General features: G+C 36.1%; 4 protein-coding genes across 7 annotated transcripts in view; 2 read left to right on the forward strand and 2 right to left on the reverse strand.

The window, feature by feature from the left end:
* The window catches only part of abca2 (ATP-binding cassette, sub-family A (ABC1), member 2), a 61,921-nt gene extending 56,419 nt beyond the window's left edge, over window positions 1-5,502 (forward strand). For both annotated transcript variants that reach the window (XM_059550945.1, XM_059550947.1), the window contains 7 exons: window positions 81-215; window positions 3,392-3,495; window positions 3,576-3,668; window positions 3,769-3,871; window positions 4,185-4,322; window positions 4,474-4,683; window positions 5,434-5,502. In XM_059550945.1, the coding sequence (XP_059406928.1) occupies window positions 81-215; window positions 3,392-3,495; window positions 3,576-3,668; window positions 3,769-3,871; window positions 4,185-4,322; window positions 4,474-4,683; window positions 5,434-5,469 (819 nt within the window). In that variant the 3' untranslated portion in view covers window positions 5,470-5,502. The remainder of the gene's footprint in view (window positions 1-80; window positions 216-3,391; window positions 3,496-3,575; window positions 3,669-3,768; window positions 3,872-4,184; window positions 4,323-4,473; window positions 4,684-5,433) is intronic.
* Window positions 5,503-7,576: 2,074 nt separating this feature from the next.
* Window positions 7,577-9,654, reverse strand: paxx (PAXX non-homologous end joining factor). The gene is made up of 7 exons (XM_059550943.1): window positions 9,430-9,654; window positions 8,778-8,838; window positions 8,657-8,706; window positions 8,368-8,552; window positions 8,233-8,283; window positions 7,916-8,003; window positions 7,577-7,824 (listed from the first exon to the last, which is right to left on the reverse strand). Exons 1-7 carry the CDS (start codon window positions 9,552-9,554, stop codon window positions 7,776-7,778), a joined length of 609 nt encoding a protein of 202 aa, XP_059406926.1. The 5' UTR covers window positions 9,555-9,654; the 3' UTR covers window positions 7,577-7,775.
* A 134-nt stretch (window positions 9,655-9,788) lies between these two features.
* dph7 (diphthamide biosynthesis 7) lies at window positions 9,789-18,781 on the forward strand. Of its 3 annotated transcripts, XM_059550942.1 has the most exons (10): window positions 9,841-9,865; window positions 9,982-10,089; window positions 10,181-10,317; window positions 10,571-10,658; window positions 13,179-13,273; window positions 13,357-13,514; window positions 13,831-13,903; window positions 17,103-17,168; window positions 17,373-17,545; window positions 18,131-18,781. In XM_059550942.1, exons 4-10 carry the CDS (start codon window positions 10,608-10,610, stop codon window positions 18,550-18,552), a joined length of 1,038 nt encoding a protein of 345 aa, XP_059406925.1. In that variant the 5' UTR covers window positions 9,841-9,865; window positions 9,982-10,089; window positions 10,181-10,317; window positions 10,571-10,607; the 3' UTR covers window positions 18,553-18,781. The 3 variants fall into 3 exon arrangements, with proteins under 3 accessions (XP_059406923.1, XP_059406924.1, XP_059406925.1); XM_059550940.1 differs by having other exon boundaries at window positions 9,789-10,089; XM_059550941.1 differs by having other exon boundaries at window positions 9,789-10,089; window positions 13,360-13,514.
* A 386-nt stretch (window positions 18,782-19,167) lies between these two features.
* mrpl41 (mitochondrial ribosomal protein L41) lies at window positions 19,168-20,455 on the reverse strand. Its single transcript, XM_059550944.1, has 2 exons — window positions 20,315-20,455; window positions 19,168-19,746 (listed from the first exon to the last, which is right to left on the reverse strand). The coding sequence occupies exon 2, from the start codon at window positions 19,716-19,718 to the stop codon at window positions 19,311-19,313; it is 408 nt and encodes a 135-aa protein (XP_059406927.1). The 5' UTR covers window positions 19,719-19,746; window positions 20,315-20,455; the 3' UTR covers window positions 19,168-19,310.
* Window positions 20,456-21,982: the final 1,527 nt, after the last annotated feature.

Consider the following 21,982-nt stretch of genomic DNA (forward strand, 5'->3'; position numbering starts at 1 on the left):
TGAGTTCAGCTCATGAAAAATGGGGGCGAAAACAAAAGTGTTGCGTTTAGTGTAATTCACTCTCTTTTTGTGTCCTGAAGGTGGTTCAGTGGGCTCTGGAGAAGTTGGAGTTGTCCAAGTATGCTGACAAACCTGCTGGCACCTACAGTGGAGGCAACAAACGCAAACTCTCCACAGCTATTGCTCTGATTGGATATCCCTCACTCATCTTCCTGGTTAGATCTCCCTATCATTCTTTTTAAAACTCTGGTCCTGTTCCAAACTCGCTGCTGCTGCTGCTGCAAAAAAAAAAAAAGAATTTTAATCAGTATTTTTGTCTTGATTTATGTTAAAAAAAAAAAAATATATATATATATATATATATATATATATATATATATATACACACACATTTTTTTATTTTTGCAAAAAGAAAAATGTCTCGCTCACTTGGCCAGAAAGAAGGATCCTCTCCAGTGAGAGGAAGTACAATTCCAGTGTATTTTTATTAAGGACGTAAATGTATTTGTATTATACTTAGCATGGAATAAATGTATTTCAAATTAGAGATCAAACGATATGGCTTTTTCGGTTGCACTTTATTTTACATGTACTTTACTTACATGTACTTATAGTGTACTTACAGTGTATTTATCTAAGAACGTTCTGTAATACAAGGTAACTACATGGGGTAAGGTTAGGTTTAGGGGTAGGTTCAGGGTTAGTACCTAGTTATTACATAGTTATTGTAAATACAATAATAAGTACATAGTATGTACATGAGGAACAGGACTGTAAAATAAAGTGTTACCGCTTTTTCTATAGCCGATGCCGAAGCCGATGTTCAGCGGTCAGGGTCAGCCAATGGCTAATATGTGCTGCCGATTTTTAGGGCCGATATCTTGAAGTTTTCCCCTTCATTTGCATGCTAAAATGTTACACTAATAATAAATGGATGCACAACATTTCTAAACTTATCATCATTTATTGAGCACTGACTTGAACCATCTCTCAAAGTTTTATAAACAAAAATCAATTAAACTGAAAAATATAAAATATATAAAAAATAAAAAATAGTAGTGCTGCAAACACACTAGCAACCAGCAACATTTGTGTTTGGCATAAATGACACAAAACATCTAAAGTACATTCTAATTTCAAACTCACATCGCAGTCTGTTCATTATTAAAATAAAGTACAGTCAACCAAACATATAAAAGGTAACACTGGTCAGTTTAAATAGACCATAGTATACCGGTCCACTCTGCTGTTAAGCCAAGGACGTTTTTGCTCATGTGAAGAGAATGTCTAGTTTACATTAAAAATAAATAAAAAATATTATAGTTTAACATTCAGATACATTGCGAATATGGAAACATTTGGATATGTGCAGAACGAGACGTGAGCAATAATTTCCAAATACATCTAGCCAAACCCGCGCTCTCTCGTCCTCGTATGCAAGCACTCATGCACTGTCACAATCTAATGTACTGTAAATGCTGGATTTTTTTTAAAACAAATAGGCCTAGCGGAACGCAAAAATTCTAAATCAAACATTTTGCAGAACAGGATCAAATAAAGTACTGGTCATAATACTTGCATAAAATGTTTGATGTGGAAAAAAGCGGCTCACTGACTGTGCAGCACAGCTACAAGCGCCACAGTTACGTTTGGGATAATTGTATTTTTAATACTATAGTGTCATTTGAAAACATTGCAATAAAATTTTAAAATACAACAACGAGCACCAAGAAACCATTTAAAGAGGCGCATTCAGCGGTCTCCTTCACGGGAAGCAATCAACAAAGTTAAATGATCTCAAACGTATGGCGTGCACTCTTCATTTTATCAAATGATCATAATCACATCTATTCATTTTACTGTCCTGCTACTAGCATTTTATTCATACTAAAACCCCTTTAATTTGGGTGAGAAAGCTTTTTTTCCAAGTGGCTTTTGCACATAATAATAATACCGCTGCAGACGCATTTTGCAGCATTAAGGTTATTAATTGATTGTTAATTTAAACGACGATCAATCATGGAAATTATCGAATATTAGCATCCCTAATTGCAAATGAGTTGGAAACCTGGCTATTGTCTGCATCAAACAATGCTTCTGAGCAAATGTCATTCACGGTTCTGGGCAGCTCCAGGACAGCTGTCTCTCCGAGCGTGGTGCTGTAAAGGTCCGTGAGAGTGATTTTTATGTTATTTTTATGTTATTTTTATGTTATCGTGTTGCTATGCTAACTACACAACTGTTTAATTTTCAGAATTAAAAATACAAGGTATTTTTTGACAGAATATGGAAAATGTCTTGAATTAAGCAGATTGTTCTATTTATTAAGCATAAAACTCTTTTTAAAAAAACTGTATTTTTCACACAATTCACTTATCTGTATACCGCTGTTTTCACTGTCATAAAAACAGGCTGATGTCTTCCTTGTTCTATAAAGTCTCTCCTTCAGAAATACGTAACGAGTTCTGATTGTGCCAGCCCTTCCTGTGTTGTGATTCGACATCAGTTTAGGGCATGCTGCCCTCCTGGAAACGCGATTGGGCTAGTTTTGGAGTAGTTTCGAGATGCAAGTGGGCAGGATTTGTTTTGAAAACCTAGCAATCCTGATCTGAACGCACGTGCTGGAGATGTACTTAAAATCACAGAACGCCTTTACTGACGAGATGCGCATGAAAATCACATTCGATTTTTTGCACAGCCCTACCATCTAGTTAACAAAGCTAAACAGCGTTGCCCATTGTGTAATAAGTTACAGAAACTGTTAAACGCACCAACTTAATAATAAAATACACTTACCTTTTGTGGTCCATAAACAACGCCTTCTCCAGACAAAGAGGGATCTGCTCCATCTTTCAAGAATAATCTTTGTGCGAATCCGGCATTAAACTGATTGAGATTGAGGAAGCTGTCCTCAGAAAAATGTGCTGCACATAGTTTTACATGTGGATTATAATTTTCAGGAACCGAGTTAAACATAAATTAATTAGTTAAATTAGTTAAACACAAACGCAGCTCTTCCTCTTCTCCGTCGGAGCGCAACAAGACCACGCCCCCCTGTTTGTGAATTCATGTGGGCGGAGGTTAGTCAAAAAACGGTTCTAGTGACGTCATTACTGCAGGAACTAGAGGGATGTAGTCCACACGGGTCATTCGATGTAGGCGAATTCTGTTAAATAAAATATCTCTAACTTTGAGCTTTAGAATTTTACAGATGTAATTTATACTCTAACAACAACATTACACACTAACTAAAGTTTGAAACATGAGATCACGAAGAACGGGACCTTTAAAACAAGGATGCATTTTTTTTTTTTTTTGCAGTTGAGCTGTTTAATTACTGTGAAATGGTCTAAACATGATTTTTTTCATGATCTGTTGTTTTTCGTTATAGGATGAGCCCACCACAGGTATGGACCCAAAGGCTCGTCGTTTCTTATGGAATCTGATTCTTGACATCATCAAGACTGGACGGTCTGTGGTGTTGACATCACACAGGTGTGGTAACTATATAAATCTTCATTTCTGTTTTACATTTCATTTTTATAGCACTAATGTACTGATGTATTTGTTTGCAGTATGGAGGAGTGTGAAGCCTTGTGTACGAGACTGGGCATCATGGTTAATGGCAGGTTCAAGTGCCTAGGAAGCATCCAGCATCTCAAAAACAGGTTTGAAAAGTCTCAGCCACCGTAATGTGTGCTACAGGAGTGTCGTTTTCTTAAAAATGCCTACTCACTGTCTGTTCTTTTATTTATTTATATTTTTCAGATTTGGGGATGGATACATGATTACAGTACGAACTAAGACCACCGCTAGCGTCAAGGAAGTGATCCGGTTTTTCAACAGGAATTTTCCGGAGGCCATCCTAAAGGTGAGATTGGGGTGATTTTGATTGGAAATACATGTATTAAGGTAATTTTAAGGACAAGACTTGAAATGCAAACATTTCATATTTGCTGTGCATCAGCTGAAATTTCACCAGAACAGATGGCCGATATACAAGCACCTCCATGTTGTCAGTTTGGATTGTATATATAAAACACAATGAGTTTCCAAAGTCGCAAGAAGCTCTCATAAGGTGTTTTTGTGCAGTGTTGACAAAACTAAGTGTACATGGGCGAATATTTTGAGCTTGCTTTGCTTGCTGTAAAAATTGTAAACTTCTGCGTATTCTTTCACACAAGGAGCGCCACCACACAAAGATTCAGTACCAGCTGAAGTCAGAGAACATCTCTCTGGCTCAGGTCTTCAGCAAAATGGAGCAGGTGGTCGAAGTGCTGAGCATCGAAGATTATTCTGTCAGCCAGACAACTTTGGACAACGTAAGTATACCTCACTGACTAACAATGAAAGAAAAATGTCAATATTCAGAGTTATTGATGCAGAAGATTAACTAAATGTGAGAAATATGAATTCCAAAATCTACATAATGTAACGAGAAAAATTAGTATTTTCTTTTCTGTTCTTTTTTAGGTCTTTGTCAACTTTGCAAAAAAGCAAAGCGATAACTTAGAACAGCAAGAAAGTTCCCCATCTAGTGCTGGTCAGTCGTCACTGCAGCGGCTGCTCAGCATCCTCCATCCGCGTCCCGCTAACACCGAACTCAACGCCCTCGTGAGTGAAGAGCCAGAAGAACTTGAGAGTGAGGATGATGAAGGACTGATCAGCTTTGAGGAAGAAAGGGTAAGACTATAAAAACTGTAATTCACTTGATGAGACAATTCAATTAAATCTGCTTGGGACAGTCAGTAAAGACTTTGGTTATGATTTATAAAGACATTTGTTATAAGAAAGCTTTATTCTATTAAAAAGTGAGAGAGCAAATCAAATTTCTTATGGATTCAGAATCAAGCTGTGGCTGTTGGAATGTCACAAAAAGTGAATTAAATGGATTATAATATTTAATTCATCTCACAAGATAACATAAAATTTTGTAAAACTATGGAAGACAAAAATTTGGCAAGATAGTACAGTCTTCAGTGTTATATGAATCTTAACAAATCATTTTAATTACATTCTGATGAATAAAGGTTCCAAAATCGATGTTTCAACAGTTCTGGTTCCCCAAAGAACCTTTCAGTGAACAGTTCTTAAAATAAAACAAATTTCTTAGTGTGAAAAACATCTTAATATTCTTGAGAACCTTTTCCCACTGTAAAGAACCTCTTGTGGAATAAAAAGTTTCCATGGATGGTAAAGGTTCTTTGTGGAACCACTGATGCCAATAAAGAACCTTTATTTTTAAGAGTGTATGCTGAGTAAATACTCAAGAAGCATTTTTATATCACAGTTGAAATGTTTTGCTTCTTAATATATTTGTGGAAAGCGTGACTTATTTTTTCTAGATTCTTTGATGAATATAAAAGAGTTCAAAAGAACAGGAATTAGTACAAGACTATTAAACTACATCATTTTTATTTTGCCTTCTCACAGGTGCAGTTGTCATTTAATACAGACACTCTGTGCTGAAACAGCTGTTATTCTCACAGACGGAGAGATGTTCAGACCCGTGTCTGTATGGTGAAAGACATTTGTGCGTTTTTTTTCTCGCTGGAGAGGATCCATCTCTCTGGTCCAGTGAGTGGGTTGTTCTTGTTTCCATTTGCACTTTGCTAGCGGAGCGAGAGAACGGCTCTTCTGGGAACTCTAAACAGAGATGTGGACACAGTCGGTGCCTGGACGTGATCGGGCCTCCCCTCCTGCGTTTCGGAGATTATGGTTTATGGAATTGTGCTAGATGGGAACTAAAGAGAATGTATATCTTGGACAGGCTATGAACCGGCCGTATGGTTTATTTTGGTACCGCTTTCAATTTGAATATGATCATACTATCTTAAAAACGGATCACATATTGAATTGTTTTAACTGTAGTGTTGATGTCATAACATAATGTCATCCCTCAAGGAATAGGACTCATATGGGTTCAGCCTCTGCATCTTGTTCTTTTTATGACTGTTTATCCTCACTTTGAGTACCGAATCTTTTTTTCTTTACTCTGACCTACTCTGTTGATTTGTACCTGCATTGAGAGCATGCTATAAAAAGACAAGCCTGTCGTGTTGTGGGTTGAAGAACTTTTACTATGCTTAAATGTTTTGAACAGACCTGTTGTTCTTGTTGAAGAATGCAAATGTACCTGTGCACCTTCATTGAAATCGGACACTCGATAGTGAATTATTTGTGACCGATTCAAAGGCCTTTAGTCGAACCAGACCGAACCAACCCTGCTATGGAGATGTTTGTGGTCTTGTAATTGAATGTAAATGGCATACGTGTTTTGTGCTGACTTTTGTGTCTCCCAAACCAGTAGGGTACAGGGGGTTCTCTCTCTTGTTTTTTTTTTTTTTGTTGTTGTTTTTTTTGATGAATGACTTCTGAAATTAATTGTAATTGATGCCTGTGTCTGTCTCGGTGGAAAATGTGTTGCATTATGGTTAAAATCTGAGTAATACCAGATATCAGTTGAAAGAGCTCCTACATCAGATGTCAGTAGAGAGTTCATTGTCACGCTATCACTGTGAAGCCAAAGGTGAACTCTTAGTCACTATTAGATAGACGGAAATCAGGTCATTGCTATTGATTATTGTATTAATGAGAAATGTTTGTTTATTGAATAGCAGGAGGTTTAGACTTTGTTGTTTGCACTCTAATGTAACACAAATGTACATGTTTCGTTATGACCTGAAATCAGTCGATTGTATTGTCCATTTGAAATGAAATGATGCTTCTCCTTCATGTCAGTGATGTACATGACCACTCAGTGGAAGTCTAACCGTGCTTAATCTCTGAATCTTACACAGTTGTTGGCAATTAGTGCTATAATGGTGTCTTATTTTTCTGACATTGCTGCGTAAAGGAGTATGATCGATATTTTGGAGCTCTTCAAAGAGAGAAAAAGCTGAGACCGATAAAGAGGCCCTTGTCTGCATTTTCATGTACGATGACCAAAGGGAAATGAAGCGTAGTTTTTTAAATGTGTAAATTAATTGTGAAAACTGACCTACTGAACACTTATTTACATAATGTTCAGGCGTCTGGGCCACTTCAGAATATATTTCCTGCTAACGGAGAACCTCAACAGCCTAACTAAAGATCAGCGCAAGCTGCTTTTCACTTTGGAAATGAACAAGTGCAGTGATTTAAGACACCAGCAAACATGAGTGTGGTTCTGTTTCATAGAAAATAGCATTATGGTTAAAGAGGTGATTTAGTTTGGTCTTTCTTGTTGGAATGTAAATTCAGTACATGTGAATATGATTCGATATTTATGAACGTTTTTTTCATCCAGTAATACCCATGTTCAGGTGGATTCCCTTGTAACAAGATTGACTGGACCTTTTCAGCTTGCTTTCAATTACTTTTGTTGTTTCCATAATCTTGTGCTAACTGGGGTGAACTGGTGTTTTTAATATTAACAGGGAGAAAAGAGTAAAAAAATTAAATCATTAAATTGTTAAATTGATTTTCTGACTTTTTTGTTGTTGTTGTTGTTGTTCATGTCTACTCGTTAAAAATAACATTCAGTGAACAATTATTTAAAAATAAAAAAATTTATTAGCAATGAATTTCAAAAGTAAACAATATGAAGAAATCATTTAATAATGTCATTTAATAAAACCTTAAATGGTACATGATGACTTAGAAATCACAGTGTGAACTGTTTTATCCAAGATGCATTTTAAAAACAGATAGTGTTGAGTTGGTTAAAAGGTAAAATTCTTGTTTTTGTTCGTTTTTTTTTTTTTTTTTAATCAAACTCAGTGGTCGTGTTGACTTCAATTATCATCTTCGTCATCAAAAGCCACACCTGTTGCAGCTTTCTTTCTGTAAAATCAACAGAAATGCCCAGTGAGCAGAGGAATTCACAGATTATTATTCATTAATTCTGAAGAATAAAGTCAATGAAAATATTCACCTTTTTGTTCCTGGGTTGATGAGAGAATCTCCAGGAAGACGTTTTTTGACTGCTACTACTGGACCCTTATGTTTCCTAGGTTCAAATTCTAAAACAGAAACATGTCATCACTGGTTTTAAATGAGATAATTCTGATAAAATTAAGTAAAGTTAATATACAGTGTACCTTTGGTACTTCTATTGTAATAAAATAAACTTTAAAAAAGCACTCAAAATTGTAATGTTGGGGCTTTTTAGCATTTTAAGTAAGATTATGTTAATATAACAAAATCATTTTAAGACTCATTAGGCCTTTTGGATGTTTACAACTAACTTACCAGCACTCCATTTCTGAGGACTCTTGACTGGACTAAATGAGGATGAAGAACCTACAAATGATAAAACGGCAAACATTTTGAATTTTATTATTTTAAAAATTAATAAATATAATAAATGAAAATCTATTGGCTTGCCTTGACTTTCTAGCTGTTGCAGGCTGTCTGCCATTTTAAAAAGCAGTTCCTTGACTTCTGTCCTTCCCTCTGAGTCTTTGAGTTTGGACAGGGACAGATTGAGGTCTGTGGGCTCCGATCCTAAATGCAGCACAGCACAGTCCTCCTGCAGCTTCACAAAGGCTCTGCCAGCTTTACACGCACATCTGTCCACACACACACGAGACGGTTCTCAGAGAGGACAGTAGATCTTGCCAACCCAGATATCAGATTATGGATTCATTAATTGGCCCTCAAGGTTGCAACTCACTTCAGTTTGAAGGTATAATCCTCTGTGGACTTCAAGGAAAATTTCTTAAACTGCAAAGAAATAAAAGCATTGTATTATTGTTATAAGAGACAAATATCTGTCATGTAGAAAGACTCCTTACGAGCTGAGACAGTATCTCCTCTGAAAGAAGTGTTTTCCAAACATCTTCACCATTGGTAAATCTACGGGAAACAGGACATCATGATATATACAACTATAAGCTATATATACAATTCGTAATATTATGTATTATTATATTATTATTACAAATGTTGTAGCCAACTGATATGAGTGAGCAATTTAGTGTTGTCACTGTTAACAAAATTATATATATATATATATATATATATATATATATATATATATATATATATATATATATATATACTGAATAGAATTTATAGAATTTATTATATACCAAAAATAAAACTGAAATAAAATATTACAACTGTTAGATAAAAAACTTGAAAGAAGGAGCAAAGACCAAATAAACCACCTAAAAATAAAATGAAATCAATTAAAGCTAAAATAGAAATATTTAAATAATGATGATGATTTAAAAAGCGCGTAAAAATCATAAATCTGAAAATATAAAAACAAAAGCAAATTAAAAATATACGAATAAATACTATAATAGTATATTAAAAATACTAAATCATTACTGGTTTATTTAACCTGGGTTTATAACTGCACACACAACAAAAAATAAAATATGTATTATTTAAATTACAGTACAGCATATCAAACTGCTGAGACTGCTTACTGCAACTCACCCTATGTTTATGTTTACGTCACCTGCTGATCGTTTTTGTGTAAAAAACACATATTTGGATTGATCGTTTTTATCCAGCAATGTGCAAAGGACAGATTTTGACTCGGAGTTTTGTTCCATACTCATTTAACATAAAATCACATAAAAAAAAATACATTTGGAAAACTACATGCTTCAACCAGGAACTGCTCCTCATCAAAAACAGCCGGTCAGACCTCAGCAACCCGGAAGTCGTTGTGCCATTCGCGTCCTGTTTACCTCGTAAAAACGATAAAAGGCGTAGTTACACGAAAATATTTATGACCTGGAAACTAATACTTGACACGATGTTATAATACATACTATTCATTTAAATTGAGAAATGTATATATAATTACCATTTTTAATAAAACAGCTGGTCTAGAGTGCTGCGTGCATGTAGGGGTCACAGACTGACAGTAAGTTTCGCGTGCAGTCATTTCTTGCTCAGTCACTGCGATTATCTATTCTAAATTGCTTCATAGTATGCCGAGCCGCTGTAATGGGTTGGCAGTCTCGAACCCGAACCCTGCAGGTGTTTGACACGGAGTTAAGCGCTGATACCGTGGAGTGGTGTCCATTACCACAGTTCTCTCATGTTCTGGCATGTGGGACTTACCAACTCCAAAAAGGCGATGAGAAGGTAATGTTAAATATCTTTTCGCTTTAGTTTATGGTATTGTGTGGTATTAACTAGTCAATCCTAGTTTCAAACGTTGTTTTTATGTTAACAGGAAACCGCAGAAAACTGTCCTGCACCGAGCAGAATCGGTCGAGTTTATCTGTTCGACTGTAATCCGCAGACATCGTTCATCCCTCCACTGACTGAGACTCAGCGGATCGACACTCCTGCTATACTCGACCTCAAATGGTAAGTGAAGCTCACTGTGCTGACTACACCATTACACACTCCATGTGTATATTGTACTGTATTTTGTACAGTCTGTGTATATATTATGTATGTTATTTATTGTATGTGATGGCATCCATCTATTTTCACCGCTCGTTCTGTGTAAATGAGGCAGGGTAACACTCTTGACAGATGCCCAGTAATGGAGCTGATGCTCTATGTAACTGGCCAACGCACATGAATTCTGAGTGTTTCGTTTGTTCTAATTTCTCAGGTGTCACGTGCTGATATCAGAGCGGCCAGTTTTGGGGATGGCCACTGCTAGTGGAGAAATCCAGTTGTACAAGCTTATGGATTCTCAGGTGATAAATCAGACTCATGCTGCGTGGTGAAATGCCCATTCAACGACTGGTCTGAAAAAAAAAAAAAAAAGGTTAATTAGATTGAAAAGGAAATATGATTTGTAATTTTTACAGCATTTCAATTAGGTAAGATAATTCAGTTTAATATAAAAATTATGAATAAGTTTGGAATAATTATTTATTTTATATTCATGTAATTTATATTAATTAGTTATCATATTAATAGGTCACCCAGAAATGAAAGCTTTTATCATTTACTCAACCTCAAGTTGTTTCAAACCTGTATGACTGTATTTTTGATTTTTTGATTTGATATATATATATATATATACAGTACAGACCAAAAGTTTGGAAACATTACTATTTTTTATGTTTTTGAAAGAAGTTTCTTCTGCTCATCAAGCCTGCGTTTATTTGATCAAAAATACAGAAAAAGTAATATTGTGAAATATTATTACAACTTAAAAAAAGTTTTCTTTTTGAATATACTTTAAAAAAATAATTTATTCCTGTGATGCAAAGCTGAATTTTCAGCATCATTACTCCAGCCTTCAGTGTCAGATGTAACATCCAGTCTATCACATGATCATTTAGAAATCATTCTAATATTCTGATTTATTATGAGTGTTGGAAACAGTTCTGCTGTCTAATATATTTGATGAATAAAAGGTTAAAAAGAACTGCATTTATTCAAAATAAAAAAAATTCTAATAATATATATTCTAATAATATATTTTCTTTACTATCACTTTTTATCAATTTAACACATCCTTGCTGAATAAAAGTATTGATTTTATTTAAAAAAAAAGAAAGAAAAAAAATTACTGACCCCAAATTACTGACCAGTAGTGTATATTGTTATTACAAAATATTTATATTTTAAAAACATAGCTTCTTTTTTTTTTACTTTTTATTCATCAAAGTATCCTAAAAAGGTATCACATGTTCTGAAAAAATATTAAGCAGCAGAACTGTTTCCAACTTTGATAATGAATCATCATATTAGAATGATTTCTAAAGGATCATGTGATAATGATCCTAAAAATTCAGCTTTGCATCACAGAAATAAATGATAATTTAAAGTATAATTAATTTAAAAACAATTATTTTCACAATATTACATTTTTTTTCTGTATTTTTGATCAAATAAATGCAGGTTTGATGACCAGAAGAAACTTCTTTCAAAAACATTAAAAATAGTAATGTTTCCAAACTTTTGGTCTGTACTGTATGTGTGTGTATATATATATATATATTCTCATACTATGAAAGTCAGTGGAGACCAACAGCTGCTTGGTTACCCACATTATTCAAAATATCCTCTTTTATGTTCAAAAGAAGATAGAAATTCAAACAAGCTTGGAAAATTGAGGGCGAGTAAATGATTTTTGGGTGAATTTTGAGTGAACTATCTCTTTTAAATATATTAATAATGAAATCTATCTAACTAGCTAGCTTTGATTTAACCCTCTGGAGTCTAAGGGTATTTTTGGGGCCTGGAGAAGTTTTGTCATGCCTTGACATTTGTGCTTTTTTCAGTTTCTTATAAATATCTAAATGGGTAAAGACTAATCTCACTGTAATCAGCACAAACTGGGCTGTAATAATATGTGAAATGCATGCATGTACATGATTGTGTTTTTGAGAAAAAAAATATTATGCGTGGTTAGTGAAAAACTAAAAATGTTAAAACGCTTGAATAAGGCAAAAAAACACATAAAGAACAATGGTTCCCGGGATTTTTGAGAACTGGAGCTTGTAGCCTAGAATTTTTCTTTCTAAATGATGTGAAAATCATCTTATTTACTCACTCACAGAAAACAATATATTGATTTAAATTTTCTAAGACACTTTTTGTTGGTAAAAGTCATATGCGAGTAGGCGTCAACTACCATGAATATCATTGTGATTTACACCTGAGAAGACAAAGGGCCTGCATAATGAGCTGCATAATGAGCCATTCAGTCATCTGTGCCACTGTGAGTGAGGAGTTACAAGAGAGAATGTGAGAACAAAATAAATCTATATAATTTTATGTTTGTAGTTTATTAAGAATATATTTAATTATCCCACAACATAATTTAATATCCACTTGGGGGAGCAGTTAAACAGTTTATTAGAAACAATCAAAGCTGACTTTCAAACAAATTGTTTGGCATGCTTACTCCAGTCACACAATCCTTCAGAAATCCTTTAAACAATCTTATTTTCTACAAAAAAAAAAAAACGTTTGTTGTTATTATTATCATCATTATTATTAATGTTGAAAAGAGCTGAGAATATTTTTCTGGGTTTTTAGGTGGAATAAATGGAAAGAAAAGCATTGTTTTTACATTTGTTACAGTTATCTATTTGTTACATTTATATTATTTACATCAAGCTTTCGAAGGGTATAGTGTTGTATATTGCCATCCTTCACATTCCTTTGAGGTAAACAGTGACGGCATTGGACACCGTATTTATTGCTGTATTTGTACTTCATTGAGTGTTTTCTGCCTGTCTGGACTGTGTCTCCAGTAGCAGGGCACATGTGGTCTGGAGAACGAGTTGAGCACAGGGTTGGGTCCTGACAGACTGGCCTTGTCTTTAGACTGGTCCACAGGGAGAGGTGAGAGGTAAGGTGCGCTGCACTTTGATGGACTGATGATTTGGCTTTGCATTATCTCTGTAAATAATGGCTACTGTTGTGTTTTTGTAGCAGTGATGTGCGTGTGGTGTCCAGTGACTCGAGCGGCTCTCTCACAGCGCTGTCTCTTGGGGAAGCCAGTTTAACTGCTGTGTGTCAGTGGAAAGCTCATGACTTTGAAGCCTGGATCGCAGCATTTAGTTACTGGGATACACAGATTGTTTATTCTGGTATGAGAGCAAGAACAAGCAAAAGGAACCGTTTGTAGCGCTGTTGCATGTATGCTCATTGATTCAGGGTTTTTTAATTTAAACACTATTAAAAACATTTTTTGTTCAAAATTAAATAAAATATAAAAAAATAGATGAAAAATTTTGGAAAAACAAAACTAAAATAAACGGGAAAAATAAAGCTAAATAGAAATATTAAAAAAAGACTAAAGCTAAAAATAACAGCTAATTCAAATTATTAATAGTATATTATACAATACTAAAATAATACTGCATTGATTTATGTTTTTATGTATAAACATAACTGCTGTCTCAGGTGGTGATGACTGTAAACTGAAGGGCTGGGATCTGAGAATGGGTTCCTCTACCCCTACTTTCACCAGCAAGAGGTCAGACACAAGCTATGTTTTTTTTTGGCCAGCAACATTGCTTACAACATTTATTGATTCACTGTTTAAAGGTCCCATGACATGGATTATTTCCTTTTCTTTAAATGCTTTTTAATGTTTCCTTAGGTGTACTTATATTGTTAGTATGATTTTTACATTTAAAATTTAGAAATAAAAAGCATTTTTTATATCCTGATATTAGCCCTCTGGCTTGAATGCTCTGTTTAAAGGGGCGTGTCTGCTGTGAGACTCCGAGTAAACGACAACTGTTGTGATTGGCTGACATCTTTGCATTTGAAATGCGTATTACATGTGGACCCCTCTAAAATATATATATACATATATATATATATATATATATATATATACTATTGAAAACATCTGAATGATGCTATCTTGCTCAGTAACTGACTGTATTGCATGACTGTAGCTTTCGGCCAGGAGAAGATGTCATCAGGTGGCGTCCAACTTTCACGGGGTGTTTCGACCCTGAACCACAACACCCTCCAGTTGACGGGTCGGCAGTGGTGGCCAGTCACTGCCCTCCTCCTCCTGGCCCCCAGCTCAACTCCTCCCTCCTACTCCAGAGCCAACAAGACGCTCTTTCTGCTGCCTCACCCAGCCTACGGACAGCTGCCTTCCTCTCCCTTCCTGCTAAACCCAAAGCAGTGAGTGTCTTCCACACAGACTGTGCCGGGAAACCCCTACACCCGACCTCAACCGGGAATAGCCAGGTCTGCCACCCTTTGGCCCTGCACTGCTCAACAAGGTCCTGATACTTTGTGGCTTTCCGCTCATGGGCCTCCTCACACCCGTCTTCCCACGGGACCGTCAGTTCGATCAAGATTATCTTCCTTGCCTCCTCAGACCATAAGACCATGTCTGGCCTCAGCAACGTTTGCACAACCTGGGGGAAGACTAGTTTCTTTCCCAGGTCCACCACCATCTCCCAGGATTGTGCTGCTTGCAAGAGGCTATTTTTGATCTTCTTGGGGGCTGCTGGTTTCTCCCCTTCTCTGATGAACTGAATGCATGTCCTCGGCCTTGTACTAGTCTGGCGCTTTTTCTGCCTCTCCCGCTCCAAGATGTCAGCCAGTGCAAAGAGAACCTTGTCATGGCGCCACCTGTATCTTCCTTGGCTAAGGGCTGTTTTGCATCCTGCCAGTATGTGCGCCATTGTTCCCCTCCCTCCGCATAGCCTACACGATGGGTCCTCCCTCATACCCCATCTGTGGAGGTTTGTTGGTGATGGAAGGGTGTCGTAAACTGAACGGAGCAGGAAGGAGATGCGAAAGGGCTCCAGTCTCCAGATCTCAGGCCATGTGATCTTCCGCTTCGGCAGGTCCCACTTCGTCCAGGCACCTTGTACTCCAAGTTCGACGGCCCTAGACATGCGCCTTTCTTCCTCCAGGTGTCGGACCTCGGCTTGAATCATGTCCCTCCTCTGCCTTGGGTCTGCTTTTCCCCACTGCTGAAAGTGGGTGGATCCGAATCCTTGCCCCCCTACGCATGGGTTCCCGATGACGTCCTTCAGCTTCAATGCACATTCGGCTTGTGCCACTGATGTGTCAGCCACCCACTTGCGTCCTGATCTCGTAGTGACACCTGCTCTCCTGACTTTTTCATCAGTGGAGTCTTGGTACATCATCACAAGCCGGCACTTTGCCACCTTGAACTCCTCCACCACTGATGATAGGGGCAGCTGTACCTGACCAGACCTGGTGTATAGCCCTACTGACGTGAAGCTTGGTGGGATTCCGAGCCACTTGCGAAGGTGTTTATTCACTCGCCTCTCGACTCCTTCCACTGCTGTCATAGGTACTTCGTAGATTGTCAGTAGCCACATAAGCCGTGGTAGCAGGCCGTGCTGGAAGAGCCAGGCCTTGAACTTTCCTGGCAATCCTGACCCCTCGATCTTACTCAGCCATCCATCTGCCTGTTTCTCTGTCCTGGAAACATTGCATCTGTCGGTCAGGGATGCGTTGTACCATTTACCTAGGCACTTAATTGGGTTTTCCTCAATTGATGGTATCGTCTCCCCCTGTACTCGCAGCTGGAACTTGCTTGTCACTTTCCCATTTCGAATCACCATACTTCTTGATTTCCTCGGTTTGAATTTCATCCGAGCCCATGTTGCTCCATCTTCAAGGGCCTTCAAGATCCATCTTGCTTGCACATGGGTTGAAGTTGTTATGGTAAGGTCATCCATAAATATATATATATATATATATATATATATATATATATATATATATATATATATATATATACTACAGCTGTCGAGATTAACGAATCGTGGATTTGTTGATTATATAATTATTTTTTCGATCTTTTCCCATCACATGAAAGGCTGCAGTGATGAGCAGCATTGAGTAGACAGAGTCTGTTTATCACGTGAATGCAGTCATCTCGTCATTATTGCAACACGTTTTCTCTCACAAAATGCTTTCACCACAACTAACAGCAAACACATGAATACAGTAAGAGCTTTGTTGTGCAGCATAACAGCGTCATTCAATGTAAAGGCAGTTTGGGCAAGTGTGCAGATATACTCGCGATGTGTGAGAGCTCCGAAAAAAAAGGGAGCGTTCTTTGATCGCTCTCTGTAGTTAAATCACAATTTAAATAACAGATTTGTTTCATGCTACTAAGAGAAACAACGTGAAGTTGATCGTTTAGTCACTGGCTTGATTCACTGATGCATAAACAGCATTAAACGATTTAGAAAGAAAGTCTGTGTGAACTTGAATAATTAGCTACACATGAGAAATCACTGATCACAGATCAGGCATTAATGAACACTTGTTACTCACTGTTTGTGCTGGTGCTGTCGAATCCATATCATAAAAGTCTGTTTGTAACGCCTGTGCTGACATTGCGACTGAATTATATGTAAATGTTTGGGCGGGCAAAGCAGAGAAAGGGGAGGTAACATTTCTCTTTACAACGTCACAAAGAGGAGATTCCAGATCAGCCTGTTTGAGCTTCCATTTTCTCAAAGGCAGAGAAAGATAGTAAAATCTCGATTTACACCGATTAAAATTTTTTGAAACTTGGGGACCACATACATGCTAGGGGAAGTCATATTAATGTTAAAAAACCTCAGAAAGTGAAATTTTCATGTCATGGGACCTTTAACTTAATTATGTGTTGTATGACTGTTTATGCAGTCATTGTAAATACTGCTCTCCTGTCACAGACACACTATGGGAGTTTGCAGCATACACAGTAACCCCCATCGAGAGCACATACTAGCCACAGGAAGGTAAGTAAAAAAAAAAACTCAACTGGGGTACATGGGACTTTAACAAGACTTTAACAAATATCTTTTTTTTTATTCCAGTTTGCTCCAGTAAGAAAAAAATCCATGATTGCATTTCCATTTCCATCACATTTTAGGTCATATTTGTGAAATGTCCACTGACTGCTGTCAACAGTGTAGGGGTTTATGTGTTTGTTCCTCTTGCAGCTATGATGAGAACGTGTTGCTCTGGGACGGGAGGAACATGAAGCAGCCCTTGAGTGAGACTGCAGTGGGTGGAGGTGTGTGGAGACTCAAGTGGCACCCCACTCAAGAGCACCTGCTGCTAGCTGCATGTATGCATAATGATTTCCATATCCTCCACTGCCAGAAAGCTATGGGTAAGAATTACTCTTAATACATGTCCATTACAAAATGTACTCTACTGGTCAAAAGTATGGGGTCAATGTATTATTATTTTTTTTTAATTAAAGGAATTAGTTCTTTTATTCACCAAGAATGCATTACATTTATCAAACATATTTATTATGTTATTTCTATTTCAATTAAATACATTTATTTTACTAAAATGGTTTGCATGAAAAACAAAACAAATTAACCAGAAAGTTTTCGTCATTATAATTAATACAATTTCCTTGAGCACCGAATCAGCATATTCAAATGATTTCTGAAGGATCAAGTGACACTGAAGACTAGAATAAAATTCCGGTGTCTGAAAATTCAGCTTAACCATCACATGAATAAATAACATTTTAAAATAGAAAAGTTATTTTAAACTGTAATAACATTTGACAATATTACTTTTTTACTGTATATTTGATCAAATACATGCAGCCTAGGTGATAGACATAAGAGACTTATTTTTAAAAACATTAAAAATCTTAGCAATCCCTAAGTTTTGAAAAGCTCCTGATTTTGAATTCTACTCTTTATGCTGTTTTTATCCCTAATATTTACATTTGTAGAGGGACAAGATGCACCGTGCCCAGTTCTGGCCTCCTATATTCTACACAACTCCTTGGCGTATGGAGCAGACTGGTCCAGACTCCCCCTAAGCAACTCCGCACCCCCCTCTCCTCAAGAACCTCCCCAAACCAGCGTTGGGTTCACAGAGTCTGGAGGTCATCTCAGGATCCAGTATGAATCGCCCACAGCCAGCTTTGACACCACTCTGGAGGATGACTCGGGGCGGTACATACCTGAACAGTGTTCTTTACCAGAAAAAAGTTCCGTTCCAGACCCCTTCACCAGCCATGCTAGAGACTCCCAGTCTCTGTCCTGCCTGATGGCTACCTGCTCCTTCTACGACCACATGATGCACGTGTGGAGATGGGACTGGAGCCCAGAAGACAAACAGAAGCCATCTGAACCCGTCCTCTCTTCCTGAAAGTTGAGGTTATTTGGACCTACACATTTCGCTGCATCGTGTTGCTGTAACACATACAGTATTGCTTAGTATTCAGTATATGCAATTTTGAGATCCAAATCTTTATTTCAACTGGGTGTCATTTTCTGACTATATATTTTAGCTAGAACATGTTAAGGATGTTTTCTAGTTTTACAGAGAACCAGACAAAGTCCTTTTATAACAAATAAACCATAACCCTATTAATGAACCCAAGTGTCTACATTTATTTCTTTTATAAAATTGTTTATCCAAGGTAGGGGTTTACAATTTTTTAAATACCCCAAAATATGATCATTCCTGTGCAAGGGACCCCGATCCTAAAATTTAAAAGCCATCTATAAAGTTTATACTTATATAATGGAAAATTAATATAGGTCTAAAATATTATTTGGAAGATATTTTGTTTCTGTTTAGGTACAGTTATGTTTTATTTTCCTAATCATCATAGTACTGTTTTATTTTCTCTTTTTAATCAAAAGTTTGTTTATTCGTTTAGATCTAATTTTTCTATTATTTATTTAAATCTTAATTGACCCCCCCGACCCCAGTTTGAAAATCCCTGCTTTACAAAATTATTCACTGGCAATACATCAGTTTTGATAGGTGTTTGAAACTTTTCATTCCAGTCGTTTTTAATAATTTCCAGATGAAGAGACATGACTTCTGTTCAGAAGTTTAAGAAAACATCACACACTTGTTAACAGTCCAACAGCAAACCACTGAAACACAAAGTCCACTTAACGAACAAAGTTCCTCGGATGTAGCTTGAACAGCTTCCGCTCTTGTGTTTTCTCTAATCCATATTTCTCAAGATTCTCCTCATTGAAAACCCCTTCATCGATGTCTCTCTCGATCTGTGGGGCCACCACCTCATTGAAGAACATCTCTGGAGTCATAGGCGGCTCCGTCCCTGCAGGGGTCTTGTACGAAACGTATGGTTTCAGGTTAAATCCTTCCAGATTGGGCACCACAAACTCTGGGATCATGGCCTGTACAGGTATGAACTTTCTGCTGGAGGTGAGGATTCCCGTGGGTCTCGCACCTCTGCTCTTGTAGAATGTCCTGGGCCCACGCTTGCTTGTGAACTCTGCCATTCTGTCGGCTCCTCTCATGAGCCCTCGTGTCAGTGCTGACAGCACCCCCATTTCCCAGTTATTTAACTGCAGCGACAACCTGTTCAGAAATCAGTTACATCTAATTATGTTTTATATTATTTCACAACATTACTTCTGGAAACTATATACATATTAACAATTTTACACTATATTATTGTTTGTTTATTTATTATATATTGTATACATATACAGTATTTACACATTCATTCTTCATATTGGTTGAGTGAGATACAATGTAAATTGACTAGAATTTTACAGATGCAAAATTGTATATAAATAGTATGTTACGAAGGAAGCAAATGAACTGATGCACCATGTGCAGTTGTGGGTTGGTAATCAGCATTAAATATTAACAATCATCATTAATAAATTATTTTCTATATCAAGCAAGAATTACAACAAAATTAACATCTTGAAATCTTTTGAAATGTTGTTTCAAGGCATTCTAGTTTAAATGTTTTTAGGAACACTGCTTCGAAATTAAAACTATTAGTTGTGTTATCAAAACCGTTCACTTCAAACACTTTTACACATCGCGATAAGATAATGAAAACTTAACAGATCACATATAAAGTATACGTTAATGAAATATCATCTAGAAATCAATAAAAAGTACATACACTAACCTTGACGGTGTGCTAATGTGCCTTCGCGAGGATCACTGTATTCCCAAGTTCAGCGTGATAAAGAAATCAACTGCGATTCGTCAGATCAGCCTGGAGATAGCCAATAGGAGCAGCGAATACTGAATGGCGGCTTCAGCACTGTTGCCATATCCGCTTGATATAATTTTTTTGGGCTTGTTTTGCAGTGTTTTTTTAATCAGAATGCATGCGAGTTTTGAGCTTCCTAACGGCTGATCACAGCTGTGAAATCACACTTGCTGTATATACACTTGCTAGTTTATATGTTAGTATTTAGTTGTAAATACGTTTATTAATACAAAAAATATCTCTTACACACACACACACACACACACACACACACACACACACACACACATATATATATAGTACAGACCAAAAGTTTGGAAACATTACTATTTTTAATGTTTTTGAAAGAAGTTTCTTCTGCTCATCAAGCCTGCATTTATTTGATCAAAAATACAGAAAAGATAATGTAATATTGTGAAATATTATTACAATTTAAAATAATTGTTTTTAAATTTATTATACTTTAAAGTATCATTTATTTCTGTGATGCAAAGCTGAATTTTTAGGATCATTATCACATGATCCTTTAGAAATCATTCTAATATGATGATTCATTATCAAAGTTGGAAACAGTTCTGCTGCTTAATATTTTTTCAGAACATGTGATACCTTTTTAGGATACTTTGATGAATAAAAAAAAGAAGCTGTTTTTAAAATATAAATATTTTGTAATAACAATATACACTACTGGTCAGTAAATTGGAGTCAGTAATTTTTTTTTTTTTTTTAAATAAAATCAATACTTTTATTTGTGTTAAATTGAAAATATATTATTAGAATATATATTATTAGAATTGTTTTTATTTTGAATAAATGCAGTTCTTTTTAACCTTTTATTCATTAAATATATTAGACAGCAGAACTGTTTCCAACACTCATAATAAATCAGAATATTAGAATGATTTCTAAATGATCATGTGATAGACTGGATGTTACATGTGACAATGAAGGCTGGAGTAATGATGCTGAAAATTTAACTTTGCATCACAGGAATCAATTATTTTTTTAAAGTATATTCAAATAGAAAACTATTATTTTAAGTTGTAATAATATTTCACAATATTACTGTTTTTCTGTATTTTTGATCAAATAAATGCAGGCTTGATGAGCAGAAGAAACTTCTTTCAAAAACATTAAAAATAGTAATGTTTCCAAACTTTTGGTATGTACTGTGTGTGTGTGTGTGTGTGTGTGTGTGTATATATCTATATATAAATTGTATAATATAAAATATATATAATAATACAAATATATTAATTATTGCCATTAAAATATGGGTATAAGAATTGAGTAGACATACATTTTGCATAATTTTGATATAATAGAAAAAGAATAGAGAACGCAAGAGTTAGAGGGTTGGTGTTTTTTTAAATAAATAAAAAGTAAACATGGTTTATGATGAGTACATCTGATCAACGAAATTAAGCAATTCTTCCTCCCCCATAATACAAATACACAAACGAAATGAACATTAAAACTTATTTTGGACCCGTTTAATCGAACTGGGGACAGGTTTTTAGAAGGATCTGGCAACACGATTTTGTAATCGTTGGGGGTTCTGACATTGTGAATGGAATCCCT

The sequence above is a fragment of the Carassius carassius genome, chromosome 5 (assembly GCF_963082965.1).
Source record: "Carassius carassius chromosome 5, fCarCar2.1, whole genome shotgun sequence".
NCBI classification, from domain to species: Eukaryota; Metazoa; Chordata; class Actinopteri; order Cypriniformes; family Cyprinidae; genus Carassius; species Carassius carassius.